This window comes from Exophiala xenobiotica, assembly GCF_000835505.1.
Source record: "Exophiala xenobiotica strain CBS 118157 unplaced genomic scaffold supercont1.6, whole genome shotgun sequence".
Lineage (NCBI taxonomy): Eukaryota > Fungi > Ascomycota > Eurotiomycetes > Chaetothyriales > Herpotrichiellaceae > Exophiala > Exophiala xenobiotica.
The window spans coordinates 3,495,625-3,515,864 of NW_013562489.1; the positions used below are offsets into that span (position 1 = coordinate 3,495,625).

Here is a 20,240-nt window from a genome sequence, read left to right on the forward strand (position 1 = left end):
TTGCTCGGGCAATATCAGCCGCGAATCCCATCACGGCTTAGTCGCTGTCTCAGTCCAGCATCAGAATCTCCAGTAGGATCTCAGTCTACCACAGTCCTCCGAGCTTCACAAAATCACTATACTCGGTGTATTATACCATGGTATAGACTACGCGAGTGTTGGAATTACTGATGACCTGATACAGCAGCAACCCTCCTCGTTCCATTCCTGCGGTACTGAACACAGCAACTCCTTCCCGCCGTCCTCCGAAAACCCTACAGGAGGAGAGATCGTGTATCACATCGATTGGCCCGTCTCACCCTCCTGCCTGACCAACGTAGCCCAAGATTCCCTGTCGAGGTGCACTCTTCCTACTTGGAGGCATCCGGGTCCAATGCAGCTCTCACGCACGTGAACATTTGAATGGATGGTGCAATGATTTGACATAATACTGGTAAACACATGGAGAAAGTGAAGACGCGTGGATATGCGCGGAACTTTTGAAGAAGGATGGTCCTTGCACATGCAGATTCAGCTGGCTTGGGCTTGAGTCTTCCTGCATTGGCGCATCTGCAACTGCGGCTTCCTGCAGAAAATGCACCAACGAGACGCGGAAGATATCAGGCTCTATATATGTCTCGGAGGTCCGTCATTGCAGACGGAGACATCAATGCATGTGAAGTCGATGGCATCCGCTCAGCATATCGAGCACAATTTTGCTGCCAGTGCCCTGTGTGGGTGCTTGTCTATTCCAAAAAAGTCTCAAACTTTTATATAGTCATCGTCTCTATAATCATGGATGATCGGCCAGTAAAGTCGATTGTCTTGACCACCATCTCGTATTCCAGCTCACGCATCATGCTGCATTGCGCCTCGCTATGCTCGAATCTCACAAAACCAAGTCTACTTTCTGCAGGATATCTTTGCGGCAACAGAGTCTCAGTGTCTCTGCACACAGTTCCACTCGTACTGCAATCATGATTAGCCAGCTATTCTCACCCTCGCGGAGATAGGAAAAACTCACCACTCGCCCATCTTCATCCCCGGTATACACCACTTGAGGCATGGGCAAGATGCAACTGATTCCGGCATTCACGTTGGCTCCGTCATCCCTGCTATTGTCTGCATGATTGAGCTGTCGAATAAGCTCGAGCTCAAAGTGTCCTCCGCGGACAACTTTGCTCCAGATACGAACTTGTCCCCTCTTGTGGCCCGTGAACACTAGGTCTCGTTCAAGCCACTCGTTGCCCGCTCCTTCGTAGCAAGCGCAGGATATGATACTCTCCTGCAAGCGATCCCCAGAGTCTTGTCGTAGAAGTCGTTCACCGTTCAGGGTATACACGCTGATCTCATGGTCGTGGCAAAGCACAATGTTGCCAGTCACATCATTGATGGCAGCGCAGGTCACAGGCAACTCATCAGCTAGCATGCGATTGAACTCACACCGATTAAGATCCCACAACATCACTTGGCCATCGGTCGACGCTGACAACAATGCGTTGAAAGACCTGGATATGGCCAGGACACCGACAGGCTTTCGATGACCAAACAGCGTTGCTCGAGGATGTAGCTCGACAGATTTCCCACTGTCAACCACAGTCCAAACAGCCACTGTACAGTCTGTTCCTGCCGTGACCAAGGTCTTGGAGTCAGTGAAGAGCGCACTGGACAATTGTCCTACATGTAGATGTTCGAAGAGACCAATCTGCTTGCGGCTTTCCGTCGAGTAGAAGCGGACACTGTTGTCAGAGAAGCCCCACTCCATATACATCTCGAAATCCGGCGGAATGTTAAGCCTGAAAGCGCCCGAGCACAACAAGCGGTCAGACTTCCACGAGAAGCTTAAAGAAGCGACCTTCTCTTCCGTCTCCAGAAGAGTCGAAGGAACTCGTGTCAATGACTCGGCAGCAGTATCCAGCCGCTTATATCGATGTCGGATATGCTCCCGGGCAGGGTGAGGTTTGCTGAAGACTTGATACGGCGTCTGCCCAAAGTTGTGAATGACTCCGATCGTTGCTAGCCGGTCTCGAGGGTCGGTGATAGCATCGAGATCTCTTGCACCCTGATACGACAGATAATGGAAGACATTGACCGCCTCCACGGCAGCCTCTCCCTTTTGTTTGCAACCAAAGATGAGATCAATCCATTTATGAAGATTCCTGCTCACGTATGGGCTCTCCAGCGCTTCTCGTTGTCGGGCAATGAATATTTGAGGATCTCCTTTCGCCCAAGGAGGCAACTCGACCTTGCCAATAGACTCGGTCGAGTTCTGTCTGGTACCGAAATCGAAATCGTTAACATTCATCAGGAATTCTGGCAAGTAGTAGAACTCAGGTGTCAACTCGCGCACGTCCGTCGGGATCAGACGGGATGAGGATTTCCAAGCTCCTTCAATTGAGAAAAACATGCGATCTGGATGATCAAATGTTCCACCTTGTAATAAAAGATACGACTTGACGAATGGCTGCAACCGAATGAGGTACGAAGTCACAATCATAGCGGACGAATAGTGAGTCCCATAGTGAAAAGCTGGCGTACTGCTGTCACCCATCTCCGCCAATGCCTCATATCGTTCCCGAAACTGTCTTTCTCTTTCAGGCGTTTGGCAGCCCATTGGTTTGGACAAATCACGGAAGCTCCTCGGATCGGAGAGGTCCAGCTCGTCGCTGGTGTAGTCAGCTATAACCCAGGGGAATACAGGATACTGGGTCAGGTCGTTGTATGTTCTGCCAGCCAGCGTGTTGATGAGCATGAGATAGTGGAAATTCGACATCTCTCCCTTCTGCCATTTCCGGGTCGCAGCAAGATAGCTCGCTTGCTGACCGAACACATTCGCGAACTTGGACCCCAAGGTCTGCGGCTCGTCATCAACGCTTCTGAGAGTCTCATACCGCCACGCAGTCTCAGGATGTGCCGCGCTGAGTGCAGTCGGCGATGGTGATTTGGCTGACACCAGACTGTGCAAGTCATTGCGAAGTGGTGGCGAGATGACGGTCAACAAGTAGCTTCTGCCATCACTGAAGAATATCTCCATGCCGACATCACGGAACAAAAAGCGTCGCTTCGAGACACTGATGATTTCCGACCACTTCCAACTGCGAGTGCCGTGTTCATCATTTCGGGATATATGCCTTCGATCCGTGACATCTCGACCAGATATCATTCGCACGTAAGGATCGCGTTCTTCTTCCGGTGCTTGCCAAACATTGACAATTTCGCCATCTGCTCTCTGGAAGAAGTTATCGAGAAGGTAGATAAAGTCCTTGCCCAGGATTAGCAGACCTTCGACAGCCTCCAGACCGAGGACTCGCGAGATATTGGCCACATGCTTCACCTGGTCACCTCGGTGAAGACTTCGCATGACTTTTCGGTTCTTGTCTTCAAAATCCTCCGTCTCTACATTCGGGTCTTCAACCATTTCGAAACTGTCGTCACCTTCAACTGCCTCAACCTGTTGCTCACTCTCGTCATTGTTACCTGACTCGTTGGTCTGGCCTTGATTCTGGGGTTCCTCCTCGATCTGAGGAAATGGTTCGGTGCCGGTGTCTACTCGTTTGGGCGTGGCAACCATAGGTGTAGCGCCGCCGGGAGTGACACCAATAGCTTCGACTGTAGACATCTTCGTGTTTTTAGTATCGAGTCGTAACTGCGGCACTTCAGATCCCTTTCTTTTGGGTTGCTGATCATTCTCGGCTTTGCTGAAATCTTCATGAAGGCGCATGCGCATCCGATTGCGTCCCTCAGTCTGGTCAAGGCGCCACTTGCGAGCCTTCCCAGCATAGAACAGTCCGCCTGGCCTGCTGGTGTCTCTCTGCATTTGGTTGAAACTAGCTTCCGTATATAGAAGGTCGTCTTGCTGGTCCTGGAGCAATCTTTGATGCTTGAGGTATTCGGAAGAGTATATATTGGCTGTCCAATTCTCAAAGGCGATCTCATGTCGTCGGATCAGATCGTCCCGGTCAGCTTCTTCTCGTACCCATTGTTTCACCTTCTCGCGTCGACGTGTAATCCTCATACGCCCGTTTTCTTCGGTGCGTTTATTTTCGCTGGCGACAAAGGCATCCCACTGCTTTGAGAGTGTGTCAAAGAACAGGGAATCCAGTTCGTCCCTATGCTCGTCAACCCAGTATAGGAACGTCTCGTTGTCGAGCTCAACCACTTTCGCGAAGCTTGTCGCGAGACCTTTCTGCTCATTTGTATCGGCCTGGCCAAGTATTGCTGCAGCTTCGTCAGGCTTTTGTACCAGAATAATCCTCCAGAGGTTGGCCGCTGTTTGTCGCACAGCCTCGGTTGAGGAGACCAAGTGGGCGTATAGCAAATAGCAAACGAGTTGCAAATGCATTGACTGCGTTTCTTCGGCGGACAGGAGAACCGTTTGCCAATAGGTCAGCTTTTCCAGAAATGGGAGTGACTCATCGTCCTTGATCGAAGACAGGCCGAGCAGTACAGTGCGAAAGACAACGGCGCGTATGATGGCAACCGTCTGAGTGCAGAGGCGAACGCTCTTCATCTTCGCTATGTCGGGTCGCTGCAGATATTCCAAGATCGACCCTGACAAATCCAACACAGGCTCAGCGCCACCAATGAACCAGCCTTCGAATAAGGCTTCCTCGAGATGGCCGAAAAGGCGCGCCAAATTAATGAGCACTCTTGGCTCGGTTAAAACCTTCTGATCAAGGGCGAGGTGGTTTGACAGTTGCGAAACCGTGTTCCGGAGAAGCCATGTTTCAAAGTAAGTTTGGTGCTCGATAAATCCAGGTGGTGTTTTAAGAAAAAGCCCAAGTCCCGGAAAATCCTTCCTCATGAGAATTTGATCCAGGAAAACGGCCACGACTATCTCCAACAAGCTCTGAACAATCGAATGACCCTCGTTGAGTTCAACTATCTTCCGAACAGCGCAATCAGAGCCGGTTGCATCGACAGGCCGAGCGCCGTTGCCATTTTGGTGAGCCTGCTCTCGTGTTACGAGAACAAAAGAGGAGCCTCTGCGGAGGGTCTTGCCTCGTGCCGCCGCGGACGCTATTTCTGTCTCAGTCGTACGGATTATGGGCGACGTGGTCGACAGAGGCCGAACAATTACATCAGCGCCGTCAAATGTCAGCGTGGAATCTCGGGCGTCCAATTCGGTTCTCGCCTCGACAATATCAGAGCCCACGACAACAGGGAAGAGGACCGATAGAAGGTGCTGCACATAGGAGGAGGAAGCTGCAAAGTCTCGAAATTTGCGTGATCTAGTATGGAGATCTGCCAGGAACCGAACAACAGTGTCGAAGGTCTCTATGTGCTGGCTGGTCACAATGGTGAGAAGAGGGTCTGGTGGGGCCATCGTTGACATAGATAGTCGCTGCGGAGGCTGGTCGAAGTCATCCAGTGGAGGCGCTAAAGCTGTTGATGTCTGATGTCGCTTCGATGAGACAATGGTCTTGAGGCCACTCTGTAGCATAGCCATAATGACCTCAAGGATTTCAGGATACACGACTGAAAGCTCCTTCTTGCTTGCAAAGAGATCAATGAATCCGAACAGATCGAAATTCCGGTCCAAATCGAGATTGCAGACGTCCAAGTCGAACAGGATGGCAAAGCACGTTGGCCACAGTGCAGGGAGATGCCACCATCTCTTCAGACGATAGGCCATGACTGTAAAACCAGATGTTTTGGCGCTATCCTTGAACTTCTTCACGTAGCTGTCTCCATGGACAACCAGCAGTCTAGATACTATCCTCATCGAAAGCACCACGACTTCGGGAGAGGTTTCCGAAAGCAAGTAAAGCAGCCATTTGTTTGTGACTGTCTTCGCAAATTTCTTGATCATCGTATCATCATCCTTGCGGCTAAGCAAATCTGAATACAGGCGGAGTACTTCGACTCCGATTTCGAAATGCGTCAATGTAGAGGCTCCTTCTTCTTTGCCGCTTTTGGAAGAGCCACCAGATGAGCTTCTCTGTCGTGCTTCTCGCCGAGTTGGCTTGCGGAACTGTAGCCCGATGTTACGCTTGTTGACAGAGAAAGTGATGAAAAGCGCGAACGAACGTAGCGTCTCTGCGGACATCGATCGAGGGAGTAGTACTTTGAAAGCAGCCATGTACATTGGCATGATTGCTTTCGAAACAGGCTCCGACTTCAAAGCTTCCATGAGTCGCTTTAAGACCCTCATCCTCGATAGCCTCTTTAGATTGAAGCGGTTGAACTCACTTTGTTCGGCAAAGACCAGGAACTGCTCGAAGTATAATTGTTGTGCTGGAAGTGGACCACATCTCCAAATACTGCTGTCCGCTATAAGGACTTTGTAAGCTAGAGGATTGTTGATAACCGACTTCGACTGAGTTTCATGGTCATATCCCGTGAACGATAAGATCGATTGCAGCACCCGAAGACTGAGAGCGTTTCTATCGAGCCGAGGAGTCGGGATAGCAATTGCCGTCTTTCCTGTTTCTCCGTTGCTCTGCGCAGGGAGAACGAGTTTCTCCTTTAGAAGCATTGCTAGAATAGCATAGCCCCCGTCTCTTTCCATGACCTCGCTGTTCCTCCAGCTGTGGCGCACGGTCTCTAGCAGAATGTCAACAGCCAGAGCAACTTCTTCCGTGGTACGAGCGCGTTGAACAAGACCTAGGCCAACAGCACCGCAGCCTCCCAAGCGCCAGCTAGCATCGTCGAGGGAGTGCGGCACGGTCACTGTAGGGTCGCCCATGAGCAGAAAGACACCTCGAGCTTGAGTCAAGGCGTCATTAATTGCAGGCACTGCTCCATTGATGGCAACAGCGCTGGTACCTGAACGTGTGTAAGCGACCAGGTTTTTCGCAGCCAGTTTGGATAGAGATTTGACCAGCTGCGTCTCATCGATGTTGTTACGATCGTCATTATCCAGAATGGCAGCAGGAGACACGTTGATGAGAATTTTATCCTCCCGAATCAGATTACTAGCCTTCTGCCGGATCGCTAGGATGAGTTCCGATTGATCTTCCTTCCCAGGATGCAGCATCTCGTTTCTGAGATTCAACGCGGCAGAGGCCTGATACGTTTGGAACGAACCGAGACAGTCCTGGAAATTGCCGTGGTATTTCGGGCCAAGATGATAGAACACGGCCACCAAGTCATCGCTCAATGTGTCCGAAAACAAGACTGCAGAACCTAACGACCATTTTGAGAGACAAGATGTGCCAGCCGACCGAGGTGATAGGTCTTGAGGTGTACCGAAGAATGCCTGAATCTTGGGCGTACTTTGTCCACGTTCATTTGGAGGCACCGTAGGATAGTTTGCCTTTTGCTGCTCGACGAAGTCCCCATCAACGAATAGAAAAGCTCTCGAGGACGACGTCGTTCGCGGTCTCTTGTGAACAATGCAAATGTGATACCATTGATCCGGTTGAAAAGCGACCGACTTAAATCTGACACTTGGTCTACTGCCTTGGATTGCTGTTTGAAGAATGAGGTGGTGTGTGTCCTTTTCAAGGTAGGCCAAAATGAAACAAGCCTGGGTTTTGTCAAATGCGCCGAAAAGAGTGGTATGAGCTTGGCTATCGTATGAGTCGAACCGAGCCCATAGACTCAGGGTGTAACCGGCAGTGTCGAGGGGAGGAAAAGGTCTACCAAGGCTTGCCAATTCTGTTGAAGCATAGCCTTGCTGCAAGAGATCGAATTGTACACTTGGTGGCTGTCTCGATGCTTGAACAGCATCAAGAAGAAATGCTGCTGCATCAGATCTTAGGGCTGCCTGATTGAAAAGGTAATGGGCATCCTCCAGGCTCGAAACACCTTCTTGACAGAGGACGAGGGCAGCTTCTTTGAAAAGGGTCCTCTCAACCGCGGACAGGCGTTCTTCAAAGACTAATTGGAGGATGGCTGTCAAGGTCCCAGCCGTGTGCGCAGCGACAAGGTTATGTCTTGATATCGAAAGAATCTCTTTTAGACTCACGGGCAGCACCAATCTCAATGATCGTTGAGGTATGGCGTCCGCTTTGATGCCAGCAGACCAGAGGACAAGCATAGTAGTGAGCATCTCAGGTAACGCGAGTTCGTCCACGCTCGACATTGATTTGGTCACAGCAGCTCTTACAATATTGCTAGCATCCTCTGACACAGGCTGCGAAATTTGAGTGTTGATTGATTTTTCAGCAGCAGTGTAGAGATCATCCACGACTTCCACTCCAGCCGCAGTTGCAAGGAGGATACCGAAGAACTGCTCGACATATAGTTCGTCTCCGCTTTGACGCGACAAAACGGTGAGACACTGCTGAAGAGTGCGTTGCAGGGACCGCCAACCATCGTCGTCCACCTTTGTTCTGAAATATCTTTGATTTCCTTCGTGGCCCTCCAGGGCAGCCCCAAGAACGGCAAACCATTGCGAGAGTGTTTGAAGAAAGGGCTTGATGGTCGCCAAAGGATTCTCCTGGGCCCCATACGTGTCTGTCAGTAGCCGAAGAAGACGGAGAAGAGCTTGTAGGCCACCAGCACGTCTGAAACCACTTTTGGCACCGTGAAGTTCAGCATCGTCTTTGAGGAAATGGCGCAGTTGCTGTAATGGGACCGATTGTTCAAGACTGTCTTGCAACTTTTCAAAGGAGGTGCAGTCAAGGCTGTCCAGATTCTTCACCAGGGCAGCTATGTCTTTATCTTGCGGGCGCAGTATGTCAGCGGTCGAGATGGCGCGCTCACGTCCATGTGTCTGAACGGTGAGGCCCATGATGTTCTGACCACCTCTTATCTGGCCTGAACACCGCAGGTTGCATCGGACTCGAACGCATGTGGAGGACAATGGTTTTGAGGATTACGCCTCAGGCAAGGGCTAGCATTGCTAGATATCGATACTGCTGAGGAGACAGATCAGCTTTGGCGAGCATGGATCTATCACAGCATTCGTAAAAGCTGGAGGAGGAATTCTGGTTACAAGGGCAGAGAGGTGTTGTCTGTCACTCGAGATGGAGGGATCCGTGATGTTTGAAAGAGCGGTATAAGTTCAATAGCGATACTGGCAGTACAAATATAGCTTGTCAAGAAACAGTCTCGTTGTGCCGCCTTTCATACAGTGTTCATGCAATTCCTCTGTACCTGACTATGGAATGAAATTGCGGAATTCAAGTCCCAGTGACGTTGAATCCCAGTGCTGACAACCGACGGGATCTGTGTCATGGCCCCAGGTAACATCCCGCCAGTGAACGCCTAGTTTCGCAATGTAATACCACTTTGGAAGAACGGTTCTAGTGATTCTCCAAGTTCAAGATCTGGGAGATCAGTGCTATATCTTGTGAGCCCAGACTCGACAGTGTGGCTTCGACTTGGAAGGTGCAGCCTCATCGTCATTCATTCAATGAAGATACGGAGTATTAGTGGAGGCTGACGGCAATAGTCTCGGGTTGATTGTGGCTGGGGAGCCTAAGTTACATCTAGCAGGGCCTGGTGAGCATTTCCCGGGGCGTTCGCCACGCCTTTATCGGTGCCGTGTGGTGCCTATGGCAACTCGCACTCGCTATTTCCTTGGTTGAAACTGTCATGTGCTCAGGGTAGCTGCCGCAACTGTGGGGTTCTAGGCCGGATTCAGCGATACGCACTTGCCCGCTTGCGCATCATCTGAATCACCTCGCTGCCTGTTATCAGTTCATCCATTCTCTCTAACTTACTCTCTTCTTTACATCTCTATCCCATTGCTTCATCCTTCATCTCTTCATCTCTTCATCTTCTATCTCTTCCGTCGTCTCTTTGCCATCGCTCTGCTTGTCTGGATTGAGCAGAGCTCTCTTCTTGTTTCTGTACCTCCTTGAACCGGGACATCTTCCGCCCCGTCATCATGAAGGTCCTCACTCTATCTGTCCTCCCGCTCCTTGCAGCTGCATCTCCGGTCCTGGTTGACACCATTCACAATGATGCTGCTCCGGTCATCTCCTCCTCTAACGCAAAGGAGATTCCGAATTCCTACATGGTCGTATTGAAAAAGCACGTCACCGAGCGGGATGCCTCGGCTCATCACAGCTGGGTTCAAGACGTTCATCTCTCCCGAGAGACACGCAAGCAAGAGCTACGGAAACGCAGCCAAGTGGCTTTCTCGGATGACACCGTCTTTGAGGGCTTGAGACACACCTACAATATCCCAGGCGGCTTCTTGGGCTACGCTGGTCACTTCGATGAAGATGTCATCGAACTCGTCCGCAGACACCCAGATGTGAGTACTTGCTTGTTTCATCACTTTCCATCGTGCAAATCACCCATCATCAAGCTTTTATCATGGATTCCATCGTCCTGAAAGCGAACTCCTGCCAACTGCTACTCCAATCCGTCGCCGTTGCTCCTTATCGCTCCTTATCTGGTGTCAACGTAAGCTCACGTGCCTGCGCAGGTCGAGTACATTGAACGAGACTCCGAGGTCCACACCCTCAAAGAATCTCCTTCCCTCGAAAAGAACGCTCCTTGGGGTCTTGCCCGTATCTCCCACCGTGACGCCTTGAACTTCGGCGATTTCAACAAGTACCTCTACTCCGCCGACGGTGGTGAGGGTGTTGACGCTTACGTCATTGACACTGGTACCAACATTGATCATGTTGACTTCGAAGGCCGTGCCAGCTGGGGCAAGACCATACCTGCCGGCGATGAAGATATTGATGGTAATGGCCACGGCACGCACTGCTCGGGTACAATTGCCGGCAAGAAATTCGGTGTTGCCAAGAAGGCCAATGTCTACGCCGTCAAGGTCTTGAAATCTAATGGATCTGGCACCATGAGCGACGTCGTCAAAGGTGTTGAGTGGGCTGCGGAAGCCCACTCCTCGGCCCTTAGCGCTGCAAAGAAGGGAAAGAAGAAGGGATTCAAGGGCAGTGTTGCCAACATGAGCTTGGGTGGTGGCAAGTCTCGAGTCCTCGATCTTGCTGTCAACGCAGCTGTTGATGCTGGTCTTCACTTTGCCGTTGCCGCTGGCAATGACAATGCTGACGCCTGCAACTACTCTCCTGCTGCTGCTGACAAGGCGATCACTGTCGGAGCCAGCACTCTGGCTGATGAGCGCGCCTATTTCTCCAACTACGGCACTTGCACCGACATCTTTGCTCCCGGGTATAACATTCTCTCGACCTGGATTGGCAGCAAGTATGCCACCAACATCATCTCGGGCACCTCAATGGCCTCTCCTCACATTTGCGGTCTCCTTGCCTATTTCTTGTCTCTCCAGCCAGCCAACGACTCAGCCTATGCTGTTGCCGACATCACTCCAAAGCAGATGAAGGCCAATATGATTGCCATAGCTACTGAGGGTGCTCTGTCTAACATGCCATCTGACACTGTCAACCTGCTGGCATGGAACGGTGGTGGCAAGTCCAACTACTCTGAGATCGTCAATGATGGTGCCTACACCGTCAGCACTAGCTTTTCTGCTGAGGACTATCTTAGCGAGAAGGCTCAAGAACTCAAGGCCGAGCTCAAGCGTGTCGCCCTGGAGTTGGAGGCTCTGATTGAAAAGGCATAAGTGGATACAGCTCGATTGTAACTGCTTCACTGCTATCTAGCACTACTTGCTCACGGTGAAGGGGTCCCTGGAGAAATGGGACGAGAGCACATCAATCACCGAATAGAAGGCTTAGACCTAGTTATCGGACTGCACGGTCAGGACAAGTCTAACGGCCACTGTTATAGGGGGAATGGATCTCTTTGTGTTGGACCTCCAAGGCTCTTATTGTTTACATACGCTCGTATCGATGAATCAAACCAAACTCTCGCTCACGTGCCTGGAACCTCTTGATTGAATAAGTACCAAGACGTGGGAACCTAGTCCCGCGTCAGAAATAGCCCCCGGAAAGAGCAGTATCCTCTATCGGAGGACACAATCTACTCTTGATAGCCGCGGACCCATTTTGTATGACAGTCACTGTACATCTATGAGACAAGCTGGGTTCCACTACCACAACCGTTCCATGATATTCCTACTCAACCGATACTAGACCTTCCCAAGAGAGGCTCCGTCTCGTCATGAGCGTCTCTCTTAGCCTTGGTCTTTCTCTTCTTCTCCTTCTTTCTTCGGCCATTATCACCCTCTTCAACATCCACCACCTCTTCTTCTTCCAACTCCTCCACTTTACCCGGGAGCACTCTAAACTCACCAGCCCTGACCCGCTTCACGATCCAAGCCCCCTCCTCTGCCGCCTCTGTGAAAAACGCCTGATTCTCCTCGAACGTTCTGTGCCCACTCTCCGGACAGTAAAGGTATGTCCACAGGCCGGCGAAGGCATTCGTCGCTGCAAATACCAAGAACAAATAATACTCGAGGTTGTTGAACATGATGGGTGTCAGCAAGGTGACGGCGAAATTCGCCAATCCCCAAACGATCACGCTAACAGCCGCTCCCTGGGCGCGCGCTGTAGATGGGTAGATCTCCGTAGGTATCAACCACGGGGGCACGAGCCAGCCTATTCCGAACACTGACGTCGCAAGGTACAGAACCACAATGCCGGGGATGCCGGTCGCGAGGAGAGGAATATGGAGCCGGAGCCGATTATATGCCAGTCCGCCAAGGAGCGTGAGCACGGCGAAAGACACGGCGAGCCAGACCGCGCCTTGGACCATGAGCCTACGCCGACCGATGCGATCGATCAACAGCCATGCGAATGTCATCATGACGAGGTAGAAGACGTAGTTGCCTAGGGTGATGTACTCTGCCGTTTTCACGGGGAAGCCTAGGAGCTCGAAGATCTGCGGGCCATATACGCTGACCGCGCCGTATCCGGTGAGAGCCTGATTGACTTGCCCCATGACGGTCACAACGGTGGGATGGAACTGGGAACCGCCGGGCCAGAGCATGTCGGTGTACGAAATCATGCCTTCTTCCTGCTCCTTTTTGTGAGCCGTGGTCAACTCTTTGATTCGGTCTTCGACCTCGTCTACGCCAAAGACGCGGCGGATGGCCTTTTTCGCGCGCTCGTTGTCGTTCTGGAGCACGCACCATCTTGGAGTCTCGGGAAACAAGCTCGCACCGGCGAAGAGAAGGATCGGGTATATTTGCATGACGATGATGGGGACGCGCCAGGCCCACTCGCTCCATTTGGTGAGTGAGTGTGTGATGCATACGTTGATGATGAACGCCATGTTGAGACCTAAGATGTTGGCTTGGAACTCCTGGGCCAGTGCGGTGCCTCGGGAGTCGTCTTCTTGGAGTTCGGAGGAGTAGACGGGGACGACGGCGTCGATGCCGCCGACGCCCAATCCCATGATGACCCTCCCAACTAACATGGTCGCCAGTGCGCCGTTGGAGCCGCCTAGGGAGCCCATACCGGCCACGAACATGAGCAGATTGCCCAGGCTCGCCGTAGCCAGACAAGCGAAGATCCCCGGTTTTCGACCCCTGGCGTCTGCGAATTCCGAGGCGAGAACGGCACCGACCGCACAGCCTAGATAGTAGACGGAAACGATGACGCCCACGACGGGAGAGTCTGGTGCAATGCCCATGGTCGAGAGGTAGTTGTAGTTTGTATTGATGAGGGACATCATTCCTGGAGAAGGTGTTAGTGGTATATTGCGAGAAAGGCACCACCTCTGCCTTGCCGATATCAGAGAGACAACCTATCGAGCGCTTCTCAAGGGGATAGGCACCAGGGCGGCATGGGAAAGAATTGGAAACACAAAGGGAAGTGCAGCAGATCTCTTACCTTGATCGTACCCATATAGTGCAATGGCCGTGGAACTGAACAGGACGACCTGAGTCTGCTTATCCATGATCCTTCTCAGGCTGAATCGGCCCATGTTTCTGCTCATGATTGTTCAAACAGCTTGGAGAGGATCCTCGTAAGGGCGGTGAATGTTGACGGCACCTCAATGGTCCAAGCTGGCAAGACTCGAGCTCTAGGACTCCGTACAGATAGTATGGTCTATGCAGATGCTGATATAGAATGCATCATGGAAGTGTCAAGGATGTTGGACTGTATGAGAATACCACAGACTAACACATTCACGAGGGAAATGTGGTGACAGAAGGTATCAAGAGGGAGAGTACAGTAGAGGGGCAGCCATTATTTTCAAAATCCACCTTAACGGTCACACGGTGCTGCACGCACGACATTCTCCAGCGTCGGGCCCAATGACGACTTTTGTTCAACACCTTACTAGTAGCTTCAGCACGAACCTTACAGGACTGTAGGCGATGGATGAGAAAGAAGAAGCGAGATGACGTCGGGTACAATCGAAATCTTGGAGATAAGAGGAAACGGCAAATAAGAGCAAGGAGAGCGAAGATCGATCTAGAGAAAGAGAAAGAGAAAGAGAAAGATGTCGATCCTGCATGCATGTATTTTATTGGAGCCGCCCTAGGCCTCAGGCACATGATTGACCTCAACTTTGAGATCCTTCTGAAGTTGTCAGCTGTTGGCACTACAGGTACAATGCAGGATTGAAGCTTCGTCAACCTACTGTAAGTCTGACTGCTCGAGACACAATTGTAAAGCGAAGCTCGCACTGCTTGAGTTGCCAGGTGGGCAAAACATATACAATTCTACACAGATTTCATACTTCATATACTCCTTCTCCTCTTCCTTCGTCCGCGCCTCCTTAGCAGCCTCGTTCTCTCATCCACCACGTGATCATCATTATCGTCCTCGTCCTCGTCCTCGTCCTCCTCATCTGATGGCAGACCATCATAAAATCCCGCAGGCATGATACCCTGCCTTCCGAGTCCCTCCTGCTCCTCGAGTATATCCACATGTCTCACAGTCCTGGTGTCGATCTCGTTCCGAAACACCAAATCATCAGGCTCCCTCCAGCCATACTTGACTCTCACGTCGGGGAAGGTCTCGGCAATCTCCTCACCACTGAGCAAGCACCCTTTATTTCCCAACTTCTGGACAAGCGGCCTCAACAGCCTCGCCGTGCTGAGATGACTCTCATCCCTTATGATTGCCGTGTTCGACCAGAGAATGACGCATACCGACGCAATCAACTGCACGACCGGTACAAGCCCCAAGATCGCACCGGCCCACTGCCACTCCACATTGACAGACTGCGCGAGTACGGGGTACCAACCCGTCACATTACGCTGCGGTCCGTTGTAGTCCATCGCCGCGATGGCCTGGACGGCAAACTCCATGACGCGCTGGCCGACTAGATACGCGGAGACGGGGTGGTCAGGGCTCCAGTATGACGAAGGCGTGTACCGTGCGTATTGGTGTGAACTCGTATTTCCAGGCGTAGTGACGGACCAGCCGATCGCGCCGGCAATGATGCGCGCTTCCTTGTCGGCGAGCTGGAATGTCGCTTCGCTGTTGGCCACGCCGGGGAAAAGGTACGACTCGACCCCCTGCACAACCGAGAGGGTGTTGTTGCAGCTGTAGAACGACGGCGTCGGGACGGTCCCGCCGTTGGAGGTTTGCAGCACCATGACTTGCGTGCATCGTGGGCCGCAGGTCGAATTGAGTACGCCAATGTACACCGTGGCGCCGGGGTCGGTGAAGGGGGTTTCCAGAGTGACTGGCGAGCCCAGATCGTCTATGTACGTGACATGGCTGGCAATGCCGTCACCGCCGTCAGTGACTTTGTGGGTCTTGCATGTAGCTTTGGTGGTGATGTTGCGATGCGAAACGAGCGTGATCGCCAGGTTGCGCGGGTTCGCATCCTGGAACGCATAGGTCATACTTGTCCACTGCGGGTCGTTCCCATATATGGTGGGCATGCTCGGTGTCCCGAATGCCCACGGCCCAGTCTGTCCTGGGACGGGGCCGTCTATGAAATTATAGTCCTGGCCCTGTATACCATAGGAATTGGCCGAGCCCAGCTGCGACATGAAGTCGGGATTGTCTGCGCTCCAAATGTCGTTGATTTGGGTCAGATTGGCGACGCTGAGCTGACCGAATTGGACCCCCGGATGCTTAGAGGTCTCGAGGTTGTATGTCACTCCGAGCAGCGCAACAAGCACCTGCAGACACATGTTGATACCCAGCCACAATGCACAGAGGCACTGCGTACGGTTGAGCCTGAACCAGAGTCGGCCTCGGGTGCGGGCTGTCCAGAACAGCCTCAGGACTTTGCGCAAGCTCTCACAGGACAAGAGCAAGTCGAACTCTTCGAGTGAGCGGTATTTCGAGGCCAGCAGGCGCCAGCGGAACATGAGAGCGAATTCTCGGAGAGTGCCGCTCAGATTGTTGCCCAAGAACAGCGAAAGCAAGACAATCAATGCGTTGAAGAGCTTGATCTCGCTCACTGACATCTTCAGCATACGTCCAAAAACGCCGAGACACATTGCGAGTAGGCCGCAGAGTAAGGTTGTCGCGAGCCAGTGGGACATCGCTTTGATTAGCAGTCTCCGGCGCTGACGGAAGGGTTTGTATTCTCGGAGGGTTTGCGATAACGGATCGGTCACGCTCTTGGATACTGAGTGCCGCCATGGTTGTCTGTGGCGCGTCGAGACTCGTGATAAGCCCTGTCGACTTGGTTGCGAGGTGATCGTGTCGCTCCATCTCAAGGGCGGCTGGAAAGTCGACTCTGATATCGGTGTTAGTGGCGACCGTGGCGATGGTGTCGTGGACAAGCCGGATTTCTCCTCCATTGCAGAGTTACTATTGTCGTTCGATACATGATCCCTCTCGCTCATCGATCGGTCAATGGTATAAGGTCACGCAGAGTCACAGAGCTGTATTTTTGCGCTGGACCATGGAGGCAGCAAGAGAACAATAAGTGTTGTGATGAGTGGTTGTACATTTGACGTGCTGCAAGCTCCTGGTCTGAGCGCTTGGGCTTTATCATGGTTGCCGTGAAAATTTGTTTCTGAGGGACGGGAATGGCTCGTGTTCAGACTTCTTGATTCAGCCATCTCTACCAATAATGCGGCTGAGATCGAGTTCAAACAACTTGCGCACGTTCCAGATCCGGGTCCTAAAATAAACCCCTCGCCCCGTGGATTGCCCAGTCGTGTCAGTCACCCAGTGTGAGTGGTTCATGCAACGTTAGCATAGCGGCATTAATTCTAGGCTCAAAAAGGCTAGCTCAAAAAAAGAGCTGTAGGATGGCGAGATGAGGAGGCAACCCACTAGGCAGCTGCGACCATGAGGCCGCATAATCTAGCTTCGCCAAAAAATATATAATATATATGAAAATCCATCAGAGCCTCTCCTTGACCGATCGGATCATCTTGAACCCTCCAAAAAGAACAAAAACAATCAACAATGAGGATTCGCTGCTCGTCACCGACGCAACTACTAACTCATCGGCATACGGCTTAAGTACGGCTGAGCGGACGGGAAGCCCTGTATTACGTATCCTATGGTCGATTGTGGTAGAGTATCTGCAGCTAAATAATATATCCCCATTGCTTTTGACATAATCAACTCAACTCTAACTCCGTCAGCGCCGGAGTGGTCGAGTCAGGTTTCGAAATCAGCTCTTATTGTCTCCAAGGACGCAACCCGGACGATCTCTGTCCTTGCTCGACAGTCTTTGCACCCGGAACTCAGTCATATAAACAGCGGACACCAGCATCGGAACTAGCAACGGAAAACAGCTTTCTAGCGATCACGTACAGCATCCATGCGTGATCTGCTTGCGAATGTCAAAAGTGATAGGCACGCATTCACCTGCAGCAGCTGGAGCCGTTGGTATCGCCATTAATCGCACCATTCGTGAGGACAGACGCTTCGTTTCTGTTCGACGGCACATCAATAGCTGGATTCTCCGTGAAGAAGTCGCTAGGCCTAATGGCAAGTTGGTGGATTTCGACGGGCCTGTACCAATAATTGTCAGCGTTCATGATCTCACGGCAAGGAGTCCAGTCACAAGAGAATATACTGACATAACAGGCCAATCCTCGACACGTGGATTGTGCGTCAAACCAAAGACATTCCAGACTATCACGTCCTCGTCCTCCAGCTGTTCGTCTCGCTTGACAGCATCGGCCACACCGCCGATTTCGTTCTGACTCTGCAGCGTGTAGCGACCGGCTGCGTAAAGCTCGCCGTCACGCTGTTTCGTGACCCAGACATGGTGTTGGGCGAAGAGAGCCCGTGTTGACTGGATCGAGTCTGGATCGGCCAAGAGTAGCTGTGTTGCTGAAGGCGTAAATTTGTAACCAACCGGCTTGCCACTTATTGGGTTCGTCTTGGTCCTGTTGACCATCTTAATCACCCTGTTCTGAAGAGGTGCCGCGTCTAGCCATTGGCTGCGGTCGAGTATTTTCTGACGGACTTCGTAGTAGTTGCCCCTAGGATTGGTTTCCTTATTCATTGGTACGCGGTGAGATTCTTCAGTCAATACGGTATTCTTGTAGCCGTCGATAGCAGGATCGATCCGCACGCAGAATATATGTTGATGGTTTTGGGCTAGCGCGCCAGGCGAGACAACATTTCCATAAGCACTTGTCTTCCCAGGGTCGATGTTGACCACAGATACAATGCCGGTTGCCCGGGTCTCCACGGTGATGCCGCCAGCCTGATCAAACTTGTAGGCGAAGATGTACTCGTAATTGGCGAGGGTGATGATGAACTGCACGACTAGCTCACGCGATCGAGTGACAACTGCTCGTCCTGTGCGCCAATTGGTGTGCTTCCAGCCAATGCCATTGTCTTGTTCATGTAGACAGACCACGTTTGGTGAGACCTTTGCCGTACCGTCGGGACCTGTAGTGATGCTGTCGAAGTACTTGATCACGCCCAGACAGTCGCAGCCCAAGGACAGGTTGTTGGCACAGTTCCCGGCCCCTCCGTCTCCAAAATCAAATGCTTGCTTCCTTGGGAACGGTCCTCGTGGGTCCGCGTATGGCACAGTCATTTCGCTAATGCTGAGACGATACATGACACTTCTTCCCGCAAAATGGACGTCATGGATCGTGGCTCCTTCCCGAGGGCTGGAAAGCAGTCAGCAAGAGAGGAACACCAATAATCTACGTTGCTACTTACTTGAAGCCCACTCTGAACCTCCAATTCTGCCACTGTACAAGCTGTCCATCCACTGAAAATGATGGGCCTTCCGGTTGTAAGACATTCAGTGGCTTGAGGTCCTTTCTCACTCCGTTCTTCAATAGCTCCGGTACGTATTCAGCCGAGGCGCAATGGTCGATAATATTCTTCGAATGAGTCTTCGCGTCCAAAGCGTCCCCTTTCCCGCCAGTCGCGAGTCGATCGATGCGGACAATTTCTCGTTTGTAAAAGTCCATGACGGGAATAAATGGGAGCGGGTACGCGTAGAAATTCGAGTCGGGATTTCCAGACTTCATGTCTTGAGCAAAGCACAATCCCTGGAAGTAGCGCCGGTTTTCTTCTTCTGGCGACAAGCCGCCATAAGGCCAAGGTTCAATGACGGCTTCGAACCCCTCTGGCAGCGTAAACTCAGCACATACGTCTTTGAACATTTGCGAAGACTTGCAGACTTCGACGAGAACGTCAAATTCGTCCCTGGACCGCCTTGGTGAGTGGAAAGAATGAGGAGAATCGGATTCCGAAGTTAGACATACAGTGTCAGACCGGCATGCTGGTTCTCATCAACGATCGCATGGGAGATCCTCTTTCTTTCGTCCAAGTCTACTACGGACTCATGGTAATGGGGTATCCTGTCAGCTGCAATGACGTCGTATTGCACCAAGGCCGTCCGGTGAGGACGCAGTGCATCTCTTCCGGCATGCTCAGCGGTCAAGAACTCAATGAGTTGAGCCTTGGGAGGTTCCTCGAGATAAATCTCTCGGAAGCTGAGGACCGCATCAGTATGGAGACTGGCGACGATATCACGGGCAGTCTTTGTCTCTTCAAGGGAGAGGAGATCTAGTGGGTGAGGAGCCATTGTGCAGGCGAAACTGGATTTCGAGAACGCAAACAACAATATCCGATGCGAAGATTGAGGAGCGAGACAGAAAAGTCAAGAGTCTTATACCGTTGGAAGTGTCAGGCAAATGTCTCCATTATCTTGAAGGTGGATGCCGACCTGGTCCACAGGTTAGAATCTGTCGATGACTAACATGCTTGTGACATAGAATTGGAGCTTCGTATACTACAACTGCTCGGAAAGAGAGGAGCGCTGGATCAGGGAGAGACATGCCCGAGGAGTAGCCCATGCGCAAGGCTGGGCAAGATCCAATGTCGAGCGCCAACACAGCCGGCTGGAACTGCCTGATCGGGCCTCATCCAAACATGTGTTCGAGGTTGGTGTAGGGGGGCAGCATACGCGTGGTGTGTCGGAAGAAATCCGCTTCTGTTCCTCAGAAAAATCTCCTCATCTTCTAAGATCTTTGGTAGTCAAGACCTTGAACCGTCAGAGGCCAAGTTTGTTTGTTTTGAGCCCACCTGCAGCCCTTGTGAGTGTCATGAGTAATCATCTCCGCT

At 51.8% G+C, this 20,240-nt stretch overlaps 5 protein-coding genes and 1 non-coding gene across 7 annotated transcripts; 1 reads left to right on the forward strand and 5 right to left on the reverse strand.

Annotated features, from left to right (window-relative positions):
• Window positions 1-663: 663 nt before the first annotated feature.
• Window positions 664-9,237, reverse strand: PV05_10577 (uncharacterized protein). The gene is made up of 2 exons (XM_013457032.1): window positions 1,004-9,237; window positions 664-948 (listed from the first exon to the last, which is right to left on the reverse strand). The coding sequence occupies exons 1-2, from the start codon at window positions 8,657-8,659 to the stop codon at window positions 919-921; spliced, it is 7,686 nt and encodes a 2,561-aa protein (XP_013312486.1). The 5' UTR covers window positions 8,660-9,237; the 3' UTR covers window positions 664-918.
• Window positions 9,238-9,569: 332 nt separating this feature from the next.
• Window positions 9,570-11,843, forward strand: PV05_10578 (subtilisin-like protease). Its single transcript, XM_013457033.1, has 2 exons — window positions 9,570-10,132; window positions 10,307-11,843. The coding sequence occupies exons 1-2, from the start codon at window positions 9,761-9,763 to the stop codon at window positions 11,423-11,425; spliced, it is 1,491 nt and encodes a 496-aa protein (XP_013312487.1). The 5' UTR covers window positions 9,570-9,760; the 3' UTR covers window positions 11,426-11,843.
• PV05_10579 (uncharacterized protein) lies at window positions 11,790-13,704 on the reverse strand (the record flags this gene model as incomplete). Its single annotated transcript, XM_013457034.1, has 2 exons — window positions 11,790-13,442; window positions 13,599-13,704. The coding sequence occupies 2 exons, from the start codon at window positions 13,702-13,704 to the stop codon at window positions 11,884-11,886; spliced, it is 1,665 nt and encodes a 554-aa protein (XP_013312488.1). The 3' UTR covers window positions 11,790-11,883.
• Window positions 13,705-14,378: 674 nt separating this feature from the next.
• On the reverse strand, window positions 14,379-16,728 carry PV05_10580 (uncharacterized protein). The gene has a single exon (XM_013457035.1). The coding sequence runs from the start codon at window positions 16,526-16,528 to the stop codon at window positions 14,456-14,458; it is 2,073 nt and encodes a 690-aa protein (XP_013312489.1). The 5' UTR covers window positions 16,529-16,728; the 3' UTR covers window positions 14,379-14,455.
• Window positions 16,729-17,088: 360 nt separating this feature from the next.
• Window positions 17,089-17,204, reverse strand: PV05_10581. Its single transcript, XR_001230710.1, has one exon. It is a non-coding gene; the product is annotated as a 5S ribosomal RNA (ribosomal RNA).
• PV05_10582 lies at window positions 17,180-20,070 on the reverse strand. Of its 2 annotated transcripts, XM_013457036.1 has the most exons (5): window positions 19,957-20,070; window positions 19,379-19,842; window positions 18,825-19,319; window positions 17,723-18,772; window positions 17,180-17,654 (listed from the first exon to the last, which is right to left on the reverse strand). In XM_013457036.1, exons 2-5 carry the CDS (start codon window positions 19,699-19,701, stop codon window positions 17,504-17,506), a joined length of 2,019 nt encoding a protein of 672 aa, XP_013312490.1. In that variant the 5' UTR covers window positions 19,702-19,842; window positions 19,957-20,070; the 3' UTR covers window positions 17,180-17,503. The 2 variants fall into 2 exon arrangements, with proteins under 2 accessions (XP_013312490.1, XP_013312491.1); XM_013457037.1 differs by having other exon boundaries at window positions 19,379-20,070.
• Window positions 20,071-20,240: the final 170 nt, after the last annotated feature.

Coding starts and splice junctions, on each gene's coding strand:
- PV05_10577 (XM_013457032.1), bottom strand. CDS start 8,659: ATGGGCCTCACCGTTCAGACACATGGACGTGAGCGCGCCATCTCGACC. Junction 949..1,003: donor GGGATGAAGATGGGCGAGTG/GTGAGTTTTTCC, acceptor TCATGATTGCAG/TACGAGTGGAACTGTGTGCA.
- PV05_10578 (XM_013457033.1), top strand. CDS start 9,761: ATGAAGGTCCTCACTCTATCTGTCCTCCCGCTCCTTGCAGCTGCATCT. Junction 10,133..10,306: donor TCGTCCGCAGACACCCAGAT/GTGAGTACTTGC, acceptor GTGCCTGCGCAG/GTCGAGTACATTGAACGAGA.
- PV05_10580 (XM_013457035.1), bottom strand. CDS start 16,528: ATGAGCGAGAGGGATCATGTATCGAACGACAATAGTAACTCTGCAATG.
- PV05_10582 (XM_013457036.1), bottom strand. CDS start 19,701: ATGGCTCCTCACCCACTAGATCTCCTCTCCCTTGAAGAGACAAAGACT. Junction 18,773..18,824: donor AGGTTCAGAGTGGGCTTCAA/GTAAGTAGCAAC, acceptor ACTGCTTTCCAG/CCCTCGGGAAGGAGCCACGA. Junction 17,655..17,722: donor GTCGAGGATTGGCCTGTTAT/GTCAGTATATTC, acceptor TTATTGGTACAG/GCCCGTCGAAATCCACCAAC.